The sequence below is a fragment of the Aythya marila genome (genome assembly GCF_965140915.1).
Source record: "Aythya marila genome assembly, chromosome: 2".
Classification (NCBI taxonomy): Eukaryota; Metazoa; Chordata; class Aves; order Anseriformes; family Anatidae; genus Aythya; species Aythya marila.
The window spans coordinates 116918389-116939408 of record NC_139043.1 but is presented as its reverse complement, the minus strand read 5'-3'; the positions used below and the strand labels follow the sequence as shown (position 1 = coordinate 116939408).

The 21020-nt window shown below is 39.1% G+C and overlaps 1 protein-coding gene across 2 annotated transcripts; it reads left to right on the top strand.

The window, feature by feature from the left end:
* Nucleotides 1-2119: 2119 nt before the first annotated feature.
* Nucleotides 2120-16510, top strand: LOC309875333 (DGAT1/2-independent enzyme synthesizing storage lipids-like; the record flags this gene model as incomplete). Of its 2 annotated transcripts, XM_082754666.1 has the most annotated exons (7): nucleotides 2129-2263; nucleotides 2357-2462; nucleotides 3851-4015; nucleotides 5692-5885; nucleotides 13540-13600; nucleotides 13997-14136; nucleotides 15977-16510. In XM_082754666.1, 7 exons carry the CDS (start codon nucleotides 2129-2131, stop codon nucleotides 16079-16081), a joined length of 906 nt encoding a protein of 301 aa, XP_082610792.1. In that variant the 3' UTR covers nucleotides 16082-16510. The 2 variants fall into 2 exon arrangements, with proteins under 2 accessions (XP_082610791.1, XP_082610792.1); XM_082754665.1 differs by having other exon boundaries at nucleotides 2120-2462.
* Between the last annotated feature and the right edge of the window lie 4510 nt (nucleotides 16511-21020).

The following is a 21020-nucleotide window of genomic DNA, read 5'->3' as shown; positions in this document are numbered from 1 at the left end:
AGGTCAGACGGAATTTTTTTTTATTTTTTTTTGCAAAGAGTGTTATGTATTAGAAGATACCTGGACATATTAATCTTAGACTGGAACTTTGGCAATTGACATGTTCAATATATTCAAGTTAATCTTCAGATCATATAATGGTTAGAAATGTTTACTTTATTATCAGCATATTTACTATCTGTATGGAAGCTTTATCTCCAAATTCAAGGAGATCTAAATTATGTTGCTGGCTGTCATAGTCTCTGTTCCCAGTCCGAAGCCTCCCTAACAACACCAAATCCCTTCCTTCAGCCCATGCTACAGGTTGAATGAGTTACTCCCAGCAGCGTTTAATACTTGTGATTCGGTAGCCTGGGGCAAGCTCTTAACACTGCCTTCTCCTAGGCCCTTTCAGCAGAGCACACTTCACAAGCACTGAAGATTTGTAGTCCTTATCCTTATCACCAACTTCAAACAAGTAGTTACATCCCTTTCTGTAGGGTAGCACCACACCATCAGCCTTAACCTTCTTAAACACCTTCAGAGTAGAGATTTTAATATCTAAATCATGCGGACTACTACTTTTATGTCTTTCATGTTACCTATAAAATCTCTCTTCAGTGAGAACTTCTAGATCTTGCTACATCTTAGCCAGGTATTTGTCATCAGTACATAAACAATTCTGCTAATTTAGTGATGTTATTTATCATGTAGGTTTCATTTGTTTGTGACATGCTGAGCATGATTTAAAGCAGTACTTGCTTCCTTTGTGCTCCTTGTTTGCTCTTCTTACAGTTACTGTGTTTGTTTTCTTTGGCTTGGAAGCCATCCCGTGTCCTGGGGAGCTGAGCTCTGTGGTACTGGAGCTGTTTTACACCACTTCACCAAAGTATTTTATCCAGTGCTTTAGAGAAATAAAAAGATGGGGGGTTGGAGTCGGTGCTGTAGAACAGGTTTGCTCCTGTAAGTAGTCAGCTGAAGTCAGAAGAGTCTGGGCTTGCCGTGCTTTATGGTCTTGGCACTGACTGGCAGCTGTGATTTGTTTCTTGTTTGTACTTGTTCCGGTGTTGGACCGGAAAGTTGCTTGTTCAACAAGCAGTAACCTGATTAGGGTAAATAAAAGCTGCGTTCAGTTATGAATTGCTGAATATGATCATAATATCTGGCTAATTCTTAAGACTTAAAGCAAGCAAGGGATGCTGTCATGTTGCACACTAGAGAGACCGTTACCTGCTGTAAGACAGGTAGCCAGGTGCAGGAATAGACTAAGGAAATAGCTGCATTTGAGGCAAAAATACCACTAGACCCATGGAAAATCTGAAAGAAGGGTGTGTTGGTGTGGTTGTATGGATGGGGAACAGCAGGGAAGAGCTGCTTTTTACAGTGCTGCTAGCAGTAGCAAATGCTGTCCCAGTCACCTCTTACCCTCCAGAAGGAGCCACAGTTGTCCAGGTTTTTCCTGCTGGCTCTTCCTCTAGCTCAGTAACTCACTCTTCTGTTGGTTTCCCTCACCTAGGTACCGAATTGAGAACAACCAGAACCAAAGGCTGGGTTCTGAGGAGGATCGAAAGAGCCCAGACCTCTGGTGGCAGTCTTCTTGACCAACTGCTGAAAGCACTTACTAACGTTTTGAGTTTCTAAAAATTAAGTCACTTAACCACAGAAATCTTACACAGATAAATGGTTTTGACAGTGGATGTGTTCCATGGGTCCTCACACTTCCTTCAGGATCCTCCAAGAGCTTAATATAAAAATGCCTTTCTGTTGTAGCTGGTAACTTTCCAGAGGTTGATAGTTCGAACATTCAATTGTCTTGAAGGTCTGCTGGGAATAAAGGTGTTCCCAAGGTGTGTAACTTGCTTTTCTGATCCCCTGGCTGTACTCCAGGCTCCAACCATTGTACCATGAGTCCCTGTTGTCTAGCAGTATCGAAAGATCCGTAAGTATATATGATAATCTCATCACTCTTTACAGGCAATAGTGTAAAGCAGCTATCAACATGACAGAGAGAGAAAAAACATATAACTCTGTGCTATAACGTATAATTGTGCAAAATAGGCATCAATTACCTCCACAGTAAATCGTTTTTCTAAATGAGAAGCTTGCATAATCAGAGAAATTAAAGTTTTTCCCTTCTCTCATGCAGGAAATGATAGGTAGAAGAGAATCCTGTGCCTCAGGACAGCTACCTATGACCTACCTAAGCTACCTTGCTTATATACTGGAAGAATGGACTGCTGTGGAGTACCTAAAGAAATATTTTTTCCACGTGGTCATCATCTCGGTGACAATTAGTGCAATGTTAATTTTTTTTATTGTTCCTTTAACAATCCTCTTTTTCATTTACCTTACTAATGTTTTGCTTTTAATATATCAGAGGAGTGATGAGGTAAAAGCCACAAAAGATCCCTTGAGTGAAGTTTGGGATAGTGCAAGGAAAACTGTGGCAAGCTTTTGGGATATATATGCAAGAATATGGCATGGTAAGTGTGACATGACTTGCCTGAAGCTTTGAATTACAATTCTGAGTGAGGGATGGTGTAAATGTTAGTTCTGCTAACTTCTCTGTAAGCAAATGTGTTTTTTTTTTTTTTTTTTTTTTTTTAATTTAGTAGCTGTTTGTAACCCGCTTATATGATCAAAAAAAATAACTATTTGGAACTGTAATTACTGTCTTTTTAGTTGGAGAAAACTATTCTGTTATGAAAATTTTAAATAATTCCAAGAGCCATATGGAAAAATAAATGTGGTATTGAATTATTTCTGTTTGTACTGTAGCAGAATTTACAAGTACTCTGATTTTTCAGTTATGTTATATTTAACCTTTAGACGCTTTCACCACACCCTAATCCCTAGGAAAATTCTGTGCCACAAGCTAGGCACCTGTTCTTACCACAGGTGTAGTTTAAGACTATTAGCAGGACTTAATTTGCTGCCCTAAGGATAAAGAACAACAGGCTCTCTATGTTGCTACCCTTCCTCACAACTTTTTTGAGTAATTGTGAAGTATACTGCAGTCTAAAACTTTGTCCACCTCTTGCTAGGACCCTGCCTGTACCATCCCTGTCCTTCTCTTCAAATGGCTTATGAAAGGAGCTGTAGCAGGGATAGAGATAAAGGCAGACCAGATGGAATAGATTTTTTTTTTTTAGTTAGTGGAAGCTGTGGCTTTCTCAAGCCTTTGTATGCATTAGCTTCCTACTCTCGTTCCACCTGAAACATACATCAAACGTAGGAAGAGCCAGGAGAAGTATTTATAGAAGTCCATGCCCATGAGGAAGTTCCCTAACCTTGTTAAGTGAGTGCATTTAAGTCTCGTGGAGAGAATTTCTGTGGGATTCTTGTGGATTCTGTCTTGGACTTGAGCCTGCAAACCAGGTCAACTTTTTATTATGTCAAATCAGAATGAAAGGGTTCCCAGCCCAACTCTTTGTAACTTGAATGTTTACCTAAAAGGTCATCCATTCCCAAACTTTGAAATCCTTGTCCGTCTGAAACAGTTTCATCAGGAGAATGAGAGTCATAGCAGTATGATAATGTTTTCTTGTTTGTTTTTTATTGCACTTAGAGGTGGAAAAAGTTCCTAACGGGCAACAGTTCTGTTTCAATGTCAGGTTAGAGTCTGATCTGATGGTTAAATTGATCAACAAGTTAGTCCATTGAGTAGGATAATCTGTGGTGGTTGAGGGGCTTTTTCTTTGCTGTTAATTGAACATTCCATCCAGAACATAATTCTTTTAAAGCTACTGCAGAGGCTTTTACAACTCTACAGAAGTCCTTTAATAAAGGATAGTAAAAAAAAAAAAATGTTTTGAATTGCCATATAATTTACAGCTGTCACTGTTGGTGTGTTGCTTTACATCCCAAACAGGTTATGAACTTCATGGTGTGGAAAACCTACCAGAAGGACCAGGCATTCTTGTTTACTACCACGGAGCTATTCCCATAGACTACCTTTACTTTTTATCTAGGCTGTTTCTCTGGAAGAAAAGACTTTGTCTGTCAGTAGCCGATCATTTTGTCTTTCGTTTACCAGGTAAGAACACATTCTTTTCTATTTAGGCATCATGAATTCAATCAAACCGTTGCTAGTTTTTGTGGAATTAATATTTATTACGCCTTGAAGGCAGCTTTTAAACTAAAAGCCGGGGGAGTAAGCTGGTAGATGCAGAAAGCAAAACAGAGTAGAATGCCCTGCTTGGTAAATAAAAGGTCATAAAAATACTGATAAGATACTCTAAAGCCAACAAATAGACGTATTTGGATGAAATTTCATGCTTCATTAGAAAGTGTAGGTTAGGACTATGTTATTAATCTAATGCTGCTTCATCAGAAATGAGCTATGAGTGCAGAATAGTAGGATATTAATTACCAGCCTGCCCTCTGCATGGGGTAGACATTGCAGTGGGGTATGATGTCAAATCTGTATTTTTGAACAACACCTGGAGTAGGGTGCAACTTGTTTGAAAAAATTACTGTGAAAGAGTGGCTCTGTAATACTGACTAATACTACTTGTCCTCTTGCCTGGGAGAAGAGCCCACCTTGCTACGACCTCCTTTGAGGTAGTTGTAGAGAGTGTTAAGGTTTTCCCTAGCCTCCTTTTCTCTAGGCTAAATAAGCCCAGTTCCCTCAACAGTTCCTCATAAGACCTGTACTCCAGGCCCCTCACCAGCTTTGTTTTCCTTCTTTGGACATGCTCCAGCACCTCGATGTCCTTCCTGTAGTGAAAGGTCCAAAACTGAACAGGGTATTTGAAGTGCAGCCTCACCAGAGCTGAGTAAAGAGGGATGATCTTTACCCTGGTCCCGCTGGCCACACTGTTTCTGATACAAGCCAGGATGCTGCTGGCCTTCTTGGCTACCTGGGCACACTGCTGGCTCATATTCAGCCGGCTATTGGCCAATACCCCCAGGTCCCTTTCTCCCAGGCAGCTTTCCAGCCACTCTTCCCCCATCCTGTAGCGTTGCATGGGGTTGTTGTGCCCCAAGTGCAGGACCTGACACTTAACCTTGTTGAACCTCATATGGTTGGCCTTGGCCCATTGATCCAGCCTATCCAGATCTTGCTGTAGAGCCTTCCTGCCATCGAGCAGATCAACAGTTCCACCCAACTTGGTGTCATAAACTGTGTGAACCGTTCACTGGTTTGTGCAATGCTGAAACTGTCCTCTTAACTTGGGCCATTCATGCATCTAAAGAGTCATACAGCAGCCCAATTTAACCCAAGTAGTTTGCAATTTAACCACAGAACACTCAATTTTACAGTTTAAAAACCTTAATGTTTATAATGTTAAAAATTACATTTTAAAAGAACACTTAAATTATGTGTTTGTTAGGTGTTTATTTTTGCAATAACCTGTATTGTACTGAAAAAGATAATTCTTCTACATTAAAACCTATTTAAAAAGCAGGAGGAAGAATTAGATGTTTGTTTTCAGATATCTAGCTATGAGGCACAAGTCTCAGTTGCATAGCTGCTGGCTTGATAATTATGGAAAGGAGCATATGTAGGCATTGGCTTATGGTGGTGCTCTTGATAAACTGTTTTATCTTTATAACATTTGGGCAAAAACACTGTCACTTAGCCAATATTTACTCTGTACATGTTTTATTTACTTAGTACAAATTTGCCTTAGTCTAAACACAGCTATTAGATTTTTTTTTTTTTGTTTAGCTGTAAACTTGTTCTTACATGCTGCTTATTTATTACAGGACTCAAGTTACTGTTAGAAGTGACTGGTGTTATGCCAGGTACGAGGGAGGAGTGTCTCAGTGCACTGAAGAATGGTCACCTAGTGTCTATATCACCAGGTGGAGTTAGAGAAGCACTATTCAGTGATGAAAGTTATCAGCTCATGTGGGGAAATCGAAAAGGCTTTGCTCAGGTTGCTCTAGATGCAAAAGTGGTGAGTATTATGCTACCAATCTGAGTTTATGCTTATTGCATGCAAGTTTCATTATAAAATGCAGTTTAGAAGCATCGGAGTATATTCCATACAGAAGAAGAGACTTGGGAGTAGAGATTTCTTTTCCTTTGCCCACTGCCTTCTTCAAACTTAGTAACCATAGGGAGCATGAGTTTCATGGAACTGTATAGCCTTTTTTCCTGGATGCCTTGCAACAGCTTCATTTCCTCAGTTCTGTTTCTACAGTTCCGCCTTGTGGGCATCTAACATGTCTCGACTGTATTTCAGGAATCTACACTGTGGTCATTCACAATGTTATGTTTTTTTTCCATCCTACTATATTTATTTTCTGACTTTATCTTTCTTTTACTTCTGTGTACCCAGTCATTCTCATGTGGTTTGTTAACATCATATCGTTACATTCCTTTCTTTTCTTATATTCTGAAAGGCTCCAGGATTTGTTCTTGCCATTACTTTTCTTAATGTTTGTGAAAGATTGCATCAGCTTAACACAAGGTGTTTCTACGTTAGCATTTGAGTTGGAATCATATGTGCACTTCTGAAACAGTTTTTCTGTCTCCTTCACTTACCATGCTTTCATTTGCATCATGGAATAATGTTTGAGTACCAGAGCTGCATGCATTTCGTCTGATACTAAACCAGAAGTGGAACCTAATACGCTCCAGCTGCAAATGTATGTTCAGTCAATGGTACAAGACAAGAATTAGTTCTAAGTAGATGCAGAGCACTGAAATGTATTTGGTGTTGTCTGATCAGCATCATCTCTTTTCCTCTAGAGGAGTGTCTGTGTTGATTCGCACTGTGAAAATATACGTGTACACATGGACACAGTTTCATTTAGATTTTCCATATGGATGATGATCTACAAATACAAGCTTCCACCACTGGCTCTGAGTTTTCCCATCTGTGAGACTCCCACGTGTGCAGCTCTTTCTCTGATACAGACTCTAGGAGACAACTTTATTTGGGATGGCATAGAGCTTGAAGAGCAGCGACACTGTCTCTTTCCTAACTGCCACTTCCTATCATCAAAAGTAGAGGCCAGTTTTCTTTCTTAATTTAGACTTAGCATACCTTGCACTGTGAGTGTTTGTGACAGTACTAGTATACATCCAGGCTTCATCTATTCTGCCATGAGCTTTCTCATGGAATTGCAAAATCCTAAGTTTCTTCTGTACATTCTTACGAATGCCCCATCTTCTCCTGTGTTTTTCTTTGGCCTTCCAAATAAATGTAATCCTTTTCCATCTATATAAGAGAATTTTACAGGGAATTTTTAGAGGAAGTGGAGTTCTTCCCATAAGGCTTGAATTTGTTGCCATTCTTTTTACTTTTTGTGTCTATCTGTATCTATTTCTGTCCCCCATTCAACATGTTGATTCTCAAACTTTTGGTTATTTGTGCCAAAACTCCTACTAAAAAGAACCTAGGCTTGCAAAATGCACGCTTCAGTTTAGTATTTCTTCATAACTATATCTGTCTTTGAAATCTTGTGGGAGATAACAAAATGCTAGCAATTAGAGGAATTGGATTATCCAATGGATAAAGTACTTTTAGACCTGGAGTCCTATTTCTACCTCTTTGTTGTATGGCCTTTTAAGAGCATCACCATTTCTGTGCTTTTGTTCCCCCTCTCTACCCTTCTCTCAAAAAGCACGGACATATATGAAGTATTTTGACTAACATTTATATTATACACTACCACTACTAGAAAATACCAGTCTGAATAGGATAAACCCAATCAAATTCGTATGTGCATTTTGAATTCCCTTATAGTCTTTCCTCTTCTGTATTAATAATACACTTGAGCAGTCTGAAAGCAATGTCACTTCAACAAGTGATCTTGCTTAATTTTATTTTCATATGTCTTTCAAGCTACCTCAGACATTTGAATAATATTTTGCCAGATGTTTTCACTTCACTTGCGACCTTATAATGTAACTCTTAAATGAAATGTCTTTTTTTTTTTTTTTAAATAAAAATTGAGTTAAACAATTCTGAGTGACCTTAATAGAGTGCCACTGGGATTTCAGTATGGTGAGCATCCCTGTAATTAACTTGCAGACTCCACTGAATCTTGGGCATCTTTGATATTTCTCTGTAAATCTTTGACCAGAAATACCTTAGATAACAGAACACTTACCAAAAAAAAAAAAAAAAAAAAGGTGCTGTGCATTTAACACTAGCCTGGGCAACATTAACCATATGTACAATTTCTTACATAAGGTTATGCTACAGTATTAACTGGAGTCCATCTTTTGACAAAGTTGGAGTTTGATTGCTCCTGCTTACCCTTGCTGCATCCTTTCCATTACTGGTCAAACCAGTCTCATAGGTTGACTCAAGTCTGGGGATGGACTCGTCTAAACTAACAGAACTTGCTCTGTAATGTAGCAATCCATGTGCTTTCCTAATACTTGGATCATGGCTGAAGGCAGAAGAAGACTAGCATCACCTTGTTTTGAGTTTACTAAACATATGGTGTAGCCATCAACTGAAGAACCAAACACACTTTACAGTCTTCATAATAACTACATGGAAGTTCCAAACCTGCCATAGGTTACTTGAACAGGAGGGTTTCAAGACAGAAATAACTTTACACATTTGAATACGCATTCATTTTCTTTATTTAATGTTATGGAAGTTTAACAGTTCTTCCTCTAGAAAAGTTGATGAAAAACAAGCCAGGAATGTAGTTTCAGCCTTAATTCTTGCCTGCAGATTTCCCCACTCAGTTTCCACGTCATCTTGTGTAACTACCCTGCTTATACAGGGTCAGAGAAGGAAAATACTACTATTTAATGTAAATCTATGATTTTCATGGACATATATTTGTATCAATTGAAGTTAAGTATGTCAGTGACCTGATCTTCAGTAATTCCCTCTGTCTGTGCCTCAGTTTTGGTGGGCTAATGGGGAGGAGCCTGCATTTTATCTATGCCAAAAACCAGTTTGAATCTAGTCAGGTAAAAGATAAGCAGGAACTACTGTTTGTAAATTTCCTACAAAATAGTGCTTCAAACACTTTGGTTTTCTTTCTTTTCTATAATTTAATATACACACATGGAAGTTAAAAGAATGCTGGAATTATGGAGCTAGCCCCTTTAGTTGGAGGCTGTCACGATATAACTAGGCCCTGCTTTCCTGTAACAGGTGATGGTAAACTAGGGATTAATCCCTAGGGATTAAGGGGAAGGGAGGGAGTAATCCTCAGTCAGGCGAGGAAGTCGTGGACAGGCTCATTTAGCAAAGGGTCGAGGGTGATGTAAACAGTAGGGACGTGGTAATCAACAAAACTGCTGAAGTGAGCTCATCCTGAGCATAGGCAGGCAAATAAGGAAGTACCTGTAGGACAGTGTTGGGGGAAAGCTCTCATACTGCTTCTGGGAAATTGATGTGCTTTGGATGCTTCTCTGAAGTGCTTGTACACTGATGCACACAGGATGAAGAAAGAAAAAGAAGGAGTTAATTACAAGTCTGGTCTGTGGGACGAATCCATGAGTGCCGAGGGAGCTGGCTGGTGTTATTGCAAGGCAACTGTCAATTGTCTGTGGAAAGTCCTGGTGATCAGGAAAGGTTCCTGTTGACTGGAAAAAAGTAAATATCAAACCTGTCTTCAGGATGGGCGAGAAGAAGAGTGTGGGTAACTACAGGCAAGCCAGCGTTACCTCAGTTCCTAGGGAAAACAATGGAGCCACTAATAATGGAAACCCCTTTCAGATACAAAGTGCAAGGGGATGGTGATGGTCAGTTATAGCCATCTGATGACTTTCTGTGATGAGATGACTGGTGTGGAGATGAGGGGAGAGCAGTGGATGCTGTCTGTTTTGACTTTGGTAGGGCTTTTGATTGTCTGCCACAACGTCCTCATGGACAAGCTGAGGAAATCTGAGCTAGATAAGTAGGCAGTGAGATGGATTGAGGACTGGCTCAATGTCTGGGCTGGGAAGGTGGTGATCACTGGCACACAGTCAAGCAGGAGGCTGGTCACTGGTGCAGTACCCGCAGGTCAATACTGGGTCCAACACTGTTTAACTCTTCGTTGATTATCTGAATGATGGGACAGCGTATCTTCACTAAGTTTGCTGATGGTACGAAACTGGGAAGAGTGGCCAGTACACCAGTGGGTTGTGCTGCCTTCCAGTAAGACCTTGAGAGACTGGAGCAGTGAGTAGGCAGAAACCTCATTAAGTTCAGCAAAGGGAAATGCCAAGCCCTGCACATAGGGGATGCTAACCCCAAGCACCAGTACATGCTGGAGGCTAACCGGTATGAGCAGGGATTTCGGACTGGATGATCTCCAGAGGTCACTTCCAACCTCAACTATTCTGTGATTTTTGAGTTGGCTGGGTGTGATCCAGCTCAGTTCCAGCATTGCAAATTAAACCTATAGATAGACGTTTGGATGTAGAGCTTAGGGATATGGTTTAGTGGGGACTGTTAGCGTTAGGTCAGAGGTTGGACTCGATGATCTTGAGGTCTCTTCCAACCTAGAAATTCTGTGATTCTGTGATTCTGTGATTATTCCTTCTCAGCTAATCGGCCCTGTGGATTGGCTTGTGCCTCTGTTACAGGCATAAACTCATATATAGTGTGTACCACTTTTTATCAGCCTAAGAACTGAATGCTGCTAGTTTCTCTGTTGTTCATCAGCTGATCATTGCATGCAAAAACTTTTTTAGTTGCTTGCCAGATTCCTTAAAGCAAAAAAAACGTTTTCTTGCATTTTTCCTAATATTTAAGTGTTTTGTCTTGATGGCTTTCCACCATTTTAAATGACATAGACAATTAATAGCAGAAACTTAATGTGCTATTTTTAAAGTGTCCAGTAGTTGTATGACTTTAGAAGATATTACTGGTTATTTTTAAGAGTTAATTTATGATATTTTCCCATAACTCCTTATTCTGAAGGATTTTTTACCACAGCTTTATGTACCTCTGATATTTTTGATATATGTATTTTTTTTTTTCTCATTAAATGGTCTCCGTTGCTTTGAGTTCTTTATTTGGATTTACTTAGGTCTTTTTCTTGCTTATTTATTTATACTATTATACCAGACCTTACTTTGAGAAACTGATGAGGTGGGCTGAATGTGAGCATCTACTTGCATTCTGCAATGCTTCTTGAGCTGACCACTTTCTTATTCGTAACACGTGATTTTAACTTCAGGCAGAGAAATGGCAAAACTTTTTGTTTCAGTCAGTGACACTGCAATAAATGCATAACGTGTTATTTTTTTAGACTCCCACTTACATTTTATATGTACATCCAAAGGGAAAGATATAAACCTTTTAATACAGTATCACTTTCCTCGCAAATGGCAACTTAAAAGCAGCAATGTTTGTGGGAGCTGAGAAACATAAATTGGTTTCTGTTATGGAGTTTATTTGATACACCAACTTGCTGCCTTTCAGCAGGATGTTAAGGTAGTTCACTTTTAAGCTTTTACTGTAATATCAGTTAACACAGATTACTCAAGGTATGCGCTTCTAAGGCACAGGCGGAAAAGCCAGACTTAATCAGGATGTAAGTCTGCATCCAGAAAAGCCAATAAGATGGACTAAAAATAACTGAGAAAAAAGAATCAGAAGCTGAGAGGTTACCAAATAATCACTAGGCTTTCTCTGTCTGCCTGCCCGAGATAGATGCCTTGCTGTAAACAGCTATTGAAGCTCTGTGTCTTTCTAACAGCACAATCATAGGGCTAATATATTCAGAAAAAAAAATATGTATTTTTGAAGTTGCTCTTCTAATTTTGTTTTGCTATGAGAGCGTTGATTCAGTTGCCCTTTAAAACATCAGAAATGAAAAATATGATTCTGATATTGTATTGCTGGAATAATCCTTGAGTCAAACCCAAGGATTTAATCATCTGCCTGCTCACAGCTAAGTACTGCACTGCATCACAGTATAGTGAAACCAGGGCTAACTCTTACACCAACAGCAGTTCATTTCCATGGGCTACTGTGCTCCATTCTCCATGCAGACTTCCATGATACAGCTGTACAGTGCTCTAAGTAGCTGTACTTGTACTGTAAGTCTCTGGAAATCTCTGGTACTTGTTCCTCCCAGCTAAGTGTCCCAAAAGAACAGTGCATCTTATGTTGCATGTGTATGCTCACTTTTTTTTTTTTCCTTTGCTGTAGCAGGCAGGATGCGCTTCAAGGACATTTATAGCTGTAGGTTTGAACATTCAGAAGGTGGGGAGGGAGTTAAAGGTATGAAGTCATGTTCTTGTGTCATAATATCATCTCAAGAGAGCAGGTATTAGTTAATTGCTTGAAAGGAGTGTGGACTTCCCTGTCTGTTGGAATATTATGGCACAATATTTAATCTTTTTAGCTAAAACATGCGGTTACGAATAGGAAAAAGAAGAAAAAAACTTTCGTGCAGACTAGCATGATGGTCTCTAAAAATGCCTTCACTTGGGATGTTAATTGTTCAATTTTAATCACTTCTAAGTTCAACTAGAAACCAGCTTTCTAAAAACAGTGTAATGGAGGATAATATTTGTAACATCTGTGAAAACTAAAATTCTTCCCAGTATTTGAATGAGTACATCCTTGGGTTATCTCCATAAATATATCTACTAAACAATGTGCCTCTTTATTAAAGGTAACTTCCACATTGCAAAATAAATAATTTTGATAATTTGGTTAGCTCTGCTCAGTATCTTCTCCCACATAAGCAAAGAAATACATATTTGATAGCCATGAATGAAGAGCAGACTAGCTGCTGAAAATATCATATTAGTATATTTATTTCAGTGCCCTAAATAGGAGCTGTCATTAAAAGTAATATCAATTGTGTGAATTTTGTAAATTCTGCAGGCTTATATAGATTTCCTCTATCAGTGACCTGTGTGAAGCTGACAGTTTCAGGCCATACTTGCTTATCAACAAATCCACAAAATTTGTATTGCTCACTTATAATTTTTTCCCTGATCATTGCAGAGAGGATATGTAATTGTTCATCATGGCCAAAAAATAGTTCTTTGTTATGATTCAGCATGTTTTACTCCTTTTTTTTTTTTTTAAATTTCATTTGGGAAAAAAAAAAATGCATCTACCAGAATTTTCTGAAAACACATGAGTTTCATTGGTACAGCCTTCAGGTAAGATTCCTGAGGGCCAGGATGGGCTTCCACAATGGGTTCAGAGACATAAAACTCGGAACCAATGTCCTGATAAAGGCGCTTAATGGCAGTGTGAAGAAGCTTGTTGATGTATTGTCTTCTTTAGGCAGAACAGAAGTTTGAGCTTCTGTCGTGATCACTTATGGTGTGGAAAACATTCAGCGATCTGTTGGCTACTGGGAGGTGATGCACTGTCTGACTGTCCATGCTTTTCTAAGAAAAATGTTTAGCATGCATCTGTGTCCCAAACTGAGATGTGAATGTTAATAAATGATCAGAAGTTCCAGTGCAGGAGTGTCAGATAAGTTCCAAATACAAGGAACTGCCACTGCTTTACTCAGCTCTCAGTGTATCAGTGGTAACAAAATTTCATGTTTGCTGCCTGACCAACTGATGATTATCTTCTGTATTCATTTTCTTAGCTGCATTAACAGAAACTAAAAAATAAATTCAACCTTTGTATAACATTTTTACCTATGTTTTTCATGATTCCATAGCCCATCATTCCAATGTACACTCAAAATGTACGAGAAGGATACAGGATGTTTAAAGAACGAAGTAAGGACTTTAAATATATATTTAAGTATTTAGCATGTTTCCTCCACTCTTCTCTTAGATTTGTCTCACTTTTCTTCTAGACTTTGTTTTTCAGACTCTTTAATTTAGCTTCTCTAACATGCCTGCTAGGGGTCAGAGGTATCTCAAATATTGAACTAGCTTGTGTGTAACTGGTTGGGGCTGTGTGATTTGATTCTTTAATGAAGTCTTATTTTAGTGATCTATTAATTATATTAAGCTTTGTTTTAGTGAACAACTACCTAAATCCTGTAATTTCATCTTGATTGTCAGATAAAGCATGCATTTTTAAGGAGTCTTCCAAATCCATCAGATTTCAAGTTTGTATTGTGTTTTCAATGATTATAATCTCACTTTTTCCTCCTTTAACTGTTACAGGATTTTTCAGAAAATTGTATGAAAGTACTCGATTGCCATTTACTCCTCCATATGGAGGACTTCCAGTTAAATTTCGCACGTATATAGGGGAACCAATCCCTTATGATCCAAATATAACTACAGATGAGTTAGTTGAAAAGGTAAGTTGGCTCTACTTGCAGTATTGAACTACACATCTTGTGCTCTATTATATATGCACTTGAAACCATTTTTTGTACACTTGAAAAAAGACAAGTACCCTTTTACTAGCTTCTTGAAGTAATAGGCAGTTAAGCTTCAGGATTATAAAATGGATGGATTCTTACCAGTATGTACTGACGTAGTAATAGGTCATTTGGATGCACTTACCCCTTCAAAGCAGGTGAGCTCTGTCTTCCTGGGAATGCTAACTTTGTTTCTTGCATGCTGTCGATAACCTCGATAACTGAAATGATATAAGCTAGGTTTTCAGTTCAGTTTTCAGTAACTAGGAAAATAATTTTCATATAGAACGAATGTCTTGAGAAACTTGTCTAAATAACAGCTTCAGCCTTGTTTTCAAAAGAAAAACATCAGCGACAAAAAATTTTCATCCAAAATACAGAAATATTTTGAGTACCTACAGCTTGGTGAAATCAATGGAGCCTAGGAACATAAAAATGTCTATAGATTCAGGATTTAGGCATTTTTCAAAATACTAATTTACAGAAAATGCGTGTTCTTGTACTTTTCATAGAAGATGAAAAGAGGGATGTATTAAAAACAACCTGGTATGGTCTAGGAATACATAGATCAAAACATTGGTTAGAAATTAGTGATCTAAAAGCCGCCTTGATTTTTATTTATTTATTTATTTATTTATTTATTTATTTATTTATTTATTTATTTATTTAAGTATCCACAGCAGATTTTTCTGGGCTTTCTAACAGCAAAACCAGAACGACAAGTTTCTTGTAAGGTTCTTTCTTAAAGGTTATTATAACAGATGGTTACAAGAGAACCATCCCAGCAAGCTGTAGAGTTTGTTCTTAGCAGGCTTAGGAGGCTGCATACAAAATTCCTACTAAGACTTTTTTCTCGTATTCCTGGATTTTGGGGGAACAGTATTTTGTGGACCTGCAAAAGAGAAATTTAAAGTTCGCATGGAATTGATTTGCTTTACTTGGTCAGGTGTTTGACCACCTACTTCAGTGGGAAGAACATTAGGTGTTCTGTGTCTCCTATTAGTTAAAGACTTAAATTGTGTTTGAGATGAGAGCAGTGGTCTGGCTGACAGCCATCTGATCCCGCCTTGGAAAGGAGCGAGGAATTGAATGTGTCAGGAAAAGTTTAGCTACTCTGTTCTTATATTCCCAGTGATATTCTACCATTGCTCTGGAGTAGATCACTAGCACTTGGCTCCCCTTAGTTCAATTTTAAATACATCAGGAAAAACTGAGATACTATTTCCTTATCACTAGCAGAAATACCTAATATTTTATGCACCCTTGTCATAAACTTGCATTCAAATCTGCGATATTGGAGTAAAAGTAAACAGAATTTAGATGTGTGTCTTATGTGCATGCTGAATATGATAAACTCAGAGAAGAATTCTTGTTGGGGAGGATATATGGAGGTCCGAATTCCTGATCACAGCATGGGATCAGACTAGGTCAGTGAGGTTGTAACCAGTGCTCTTGAAAGCCTTCAGGGATGGAAGTTGCATAAGCTTAATGTCTGCATATGTTAAAGGCTACTTTGACGTAGTAAATCTCACGTTTGGTAAGTACCAATAATTTAAGCCTATCCAAACTGCAATTCAATGTTTTTATTCCCTTCCTTTTCAAGGAGAGCATTGTTAGGATAACTAGCTAAAGTAATAGACAACATTTTTTTTCTTAAAGTAGACCTGTATGTGAACTGCCTGGATACATTTTAAAACTGTGAGAAGAAGTCAGTGATTGTACTGTTCGTTATTGCATATGTAGGTATGTAAAGGCCAACTTTCTCCTCTCTTTTCAGACAAAGAGTGCAGTTCAGGCTTTGATAAAGAAGCACCAAACGATCCCAGGCAGCATATGGAAGGCTTTAATGGACCGATTTGATAGACATCGTAAAAGTGATTAGAATGCTTATGTTTATTTCATTGTTTTTACAATATATAGTAAAAAACAATGTCCTGTGGCAGTGATGACTAATTGGTGTTTAACCGGTTTAATGTACAAGTTTCTACAGATTCAACAGAAGAAAACAATAACGTTTTGAAGGTTTCCCCCTGTAAGCTCTTTCAGTCAATGGCTTTGGAGGATATGCTTGAAGTCAGAAGGAGTGAGCCCTTGAACAAGAAAACTTGTGTATAATAGCAATGCAAGTGCTAAATTTACCAAGAAGAAATCACGTAGACAATATTTGACAGGTTCCTAAGAAAAAGGTATTTACATATATCTGAAAGTTTGAGAAGTTTTACCTAGTTCTGTGTTGTTGTTTTTTTCTGAGCTGTTCACTGTCCAGTCTCAGAAAAGTATCTCAGAGTAGGTGTTGTCCCACTGAACTGCAGTCTAGCAGGCACTCCGTCAGTACCTTCCAAGCTAGACCTCACACAAGTGTGAGAAGAGAAAATGCCTTTAGCTAATGATATGTTGCTTGGATCATTTTTCTGCAAATGTATGCAAAGAGAAATAATCCCATTAAAACAGGTATTAGACTCATACAAATACATCAGTGTAATGGTTCACTATCCTCGAAAGTGAGAATTCTGCATTCAGGACTTTGCTCTTATGGGGGAGAAAAAGTCTCCCATCCCGTTTTATGTCCTCCTGCCCTTTTATGAGAGAATGAAACAAATCTGGCTAACTCTAGGGAAGAAGTAATACAGTAACAGAAATACGTGGTTCAGATTCCAACTATACTTTGAGGCAAAATTTAGTTTTGCGCTCTCAAAGAGAGTGGAAAAAAAGCTTCGGTTAATTGTAGCACTTTGCAAATACATGTAGAAAGTACTTTCAAGTCTGTGCTGGTACATTCATGCACTATTGCACCATGCAATACTGATTTAGCAGATGAGGCTGCCTGTAGTCGGAGTGACTGCGTCACAGTCTATTTGCAGTACAGATGTGCTACACTCACCCAGGCTTCCCAGGGAGTGGGGTAAGGAGAGCTTATCTAACACAGGCCTGAGGCTTGTAACCACTGGTGGTTTGCCTAAAAATGAGGTACTGCAACACATCCATTCCCATATGGATTGAGCTGAAGTGCCTGCTTGGAAGGGAGGATATAGGCAGTGTTGTCTTCCTAATACGATTTTCAGCATACAGAAACTTGCTAAAAAACAGAACGTGTTTTTACAAGCTATGGGTTGTTGTTATTGTTGGGAGTGGGAGAACTTCATGTAATCTTTTCAATTTGCCATTAAAAGCAACCAAGTCTCTTAACTTCAAACATGAAGGAAAGTAATTTTCTTGCCTCATTTTCTGTCCTCTTGTACTTCTAATATCTTGCCCCTGCACATACTAAAAAATTATGTGGCATGTATAATATTAGCTTGTTGTCACTAGAAAACTAAATCTATCTATTGGATTAAAATAAACCTCTCTTCTCATGCTGCTTCTCTCTAAATATTTCTTGCATATCTGAAAAAAGGAACAGAATGGACAGGTGAGCATCCCTTGAAGAATGTTATTTCCCCGGAGCAAAAAGACAAGAATCCTGTCCTGAAAAAAACTCAGATCTGTCATAGGACATAAGAATGTTTACTTGAACCCCTTAACTATAATTGCAGTATGCAGGCAGAAAGATTTTTCTCTCAGCGGAGATGCAACATGCATAGGAGTTGACAAACTAAAGCAAACCAAGATGCTGACTAGTATGCCTTGACATGAATAGGAATTCAAACCATGAAGCCGTGTATAATGCACTCCAACAATACAAGCTAAAATTCAAAAATGGAGCTTAACTCAAGTGAGAAAATGTACTAAAAGAAAGGATTATCAAGTACTAAAATAAACACAGATGATGAACCAACAGGAATTAGGAGTAATGAATCTAAAAGCATTCCTTATATCACAGAACTATGTGGAAGGACTAGACAGCACCATTCGCTATCCTATTCTATTTTTCAAGCACGTTAACATCATCAGTTAATATACTTGTCGTCTGTATTCTGAGAGCAACACAACCTTCAAACTCCATGTACTCTGGTACCTGATAGTAGGGGCTGTGCTGCAACTTGGAATAAAGCACTAGCCTTGGACAGAGGATATGTAATCAGAACAACAGCTATCTTTCAAAGTGGGGATTTGAGCCTAGAGCTCCTGTATCTCAGACAGCTTGGTACAGTTTGTTAATAACAACTCAAGGTTTTTCTGGGCTATTTCATCTTAACACCTGCATCCCTACGCTATCTACAGCTTATCTGAAGTGAGATGGAGTGAAACTTACTTTCTGTTGGTTTTCTTTTATCACAGTTGTCTTAGAGTATTTACTGGGTTCTCAGGATGATGGACAAAAATATTATTTAGAGAGCCAAGTGGTTTTGAATGAAGAATAAGACTGATTTTTCTACTGAAAATAGTTAACCTCCCCCCCCCCCCCCCCCGCATGTTAGAATACTAACATGTATTCTCTAATACAGAATTCTAATCTAGAACTGCTCTAATATAGCAACTAGAACTAGAAACTGGTCTTACAGAAACTAGCAGAAAGTAGAGCTTCTTTTCATAAAAATACAATTGTAATTGTCTACGAGATGATTCCTCTACAATGCAAATTTTCCAGCTTCTCTGTTATGTATAAAAAAAGAAATGTAAACCCAGCAAATGAAGATGACCTTTCCCTGTCTCATAACCCAAACCACATTTATGACTTTTTAAGATGCTGCACTAGGGGAAAAAGTTCTGCTGGTAGCTTTGGAAAAATAAATTGTCAATAATATATATAATGTAAATGAAATTATAAAAATGCACAATGGAACAATCCCAGCTCAGAAGTCCAGTAGATTATATAAATGTAAAAGATAGTCAAAAAAGCATGACAAAGATACACAGAGTTTGTACCCAATTGATGCTAAAATTATCTTACCTAAAGCTGATGTCAGAACAGTGCTGTTGTTTTGAAAACTGTTGAATTTCAGTCCAGCTGGTACAGTAGCTAAATAAACCTACATGTCTGGAACCAAGCCTGGTGTAACTGCAATATCCTCTTATTTATTGCATTTATTTATATAACATATCAGGTAGATCCAGGAATCATATCCAAGGCTGCAGGACAGTCAAATCTACTTCAACATTGCTTAAAATGTGTCCAAACTGCAAAGATTCAGGAATACTAATTTCAGTCAGATACTGCACACAGAACAGCACGCATGACTTCAGGAGGAGAGTTTGAGAACTAAAGCAGCATGACTCAAGCTATGCTGAAGGGCAAAACTACTCTGGACTGTGTGTTTTGGACTCCTGTTCATGTCCAGGCATATTAGCAGACATACACTGACTATAGTCTGCATGTGAATGAGGTCCCCACCCCAATTTTATCAAATACATAACATCAGCACAACCCTAACATTATTTCCAATGAATCCCAGCTGTGTTTTTTTTGTTGTTGTTTGTTTGTTTGTTTGTTTTTTAACTTTCAGAAATGAAGCCTATTGTATTCATAGGGTTCTTCCAGAGTTGTTTCTATAATGGCGTATATTACTATTTCTCCCTTTCCTATACCAAAACCCTCCCCACAAAAAAATAAAAAAACCTTTTCCCAGTAAAATCCTTAAAAAATTCATCAATATAGCAACTTCACTTTACTCTGTGGTAAGAATACCAACATTTCCTAAATGGTCCTGATCTCTGGCTAAAAAGATTTAAGGCAAAGAAGTTTTGGTTTATGGAAATAATCAGAGAACAAGTATTTGAGTTGTATGCAAAACATGTCAAAGAGACCAAACACTGTAAAAACCAAACAAACAGATACCAGACATTGTTTAGATAATGTGATTTGCATATCATATTGCCTTCCTGTTGCCCTAATCAAACTGAATAAAAATTAAATCTTTGTACTTCTGGTTGTCAAACTGGGGAATGAGGATGGTATAAATTTGTCAGTGTCCTCCATATTCAGTCCGAATCTAATCCAGGTTTGAAGTTCCTGACCATTTCAAACGTCACTGGAAAGAGACCTCTGTATTTTTAAAAGTCTAAACACAAATATTTGCAGTTGTGTAGGCATCTGCAGTTTTAAATTTAAACATGTTATGGTTTTAAATGGAAAACATGGGAACAGGAAAGGTGGGAGGCATGATTTCTGGTCAATGGGGAGCTTTTGGAGAAGTTGCTGAGTGCGTGGTGTCAGGAAGGGTCCCAGCACGCATCCAGGACACTACAAGCATCCCACACAGCCTGCAGAGGTTCCAGGCCAACCGTGAGGAAGCAAAGGACGATGACACAAGGCTTCTGCGGAAGAATATGAACACAAGTCTTATGAGAGGCCTATGAGGAGCGGCTGAGGGAACTGGGGGTGTTTAGTCTGGAGAAGAGGATGCTCAGGGGAGACCTTAGACCTGAAAGGAAGGTGTGGGGAGCTGGGGGTCGGCCTCTTCTCATAGATAACTAGTGATAGGACTGGAGGGAATGGTCTCAAGTTGTGCCGAGGGAGGGTCAGGTTGGAAATAAGGAGGCATTTCTGCTCAGAAAGAGCAGTCAGGCACTGCGACGGGTTGCCCAGGGAGGTGGTGGTGTCACCGTCCCAGGGGGTGTTCAGGGAAGGGCTGGACGTGGTGCTTGGGAACATGGTTTGTGGGTGGCACTGGTGGTAGGGGGTGGCTGGACCGGGTGATCTTGGAGGGCCTTTCCAACCGTAATGATTCTCTGGCTCTACAAAAGATCTTCCCCACGAGCCCTCACACACACAAGCCCCGGTCCAGCAACGTAAGGAGCCGGGCGGGCGGCGCCACCAATGGCGGCGGCTCCCCCTGGCGGCCGCCTCCTCCACGGAAGCGGCGGGCGGCGCGGCGCGGTGCGGGGCCGGCAGCGGTCCGGGCGGCTCCCGCGGCCCCGGCGGCGCCGGGTTCCGAGCGGCT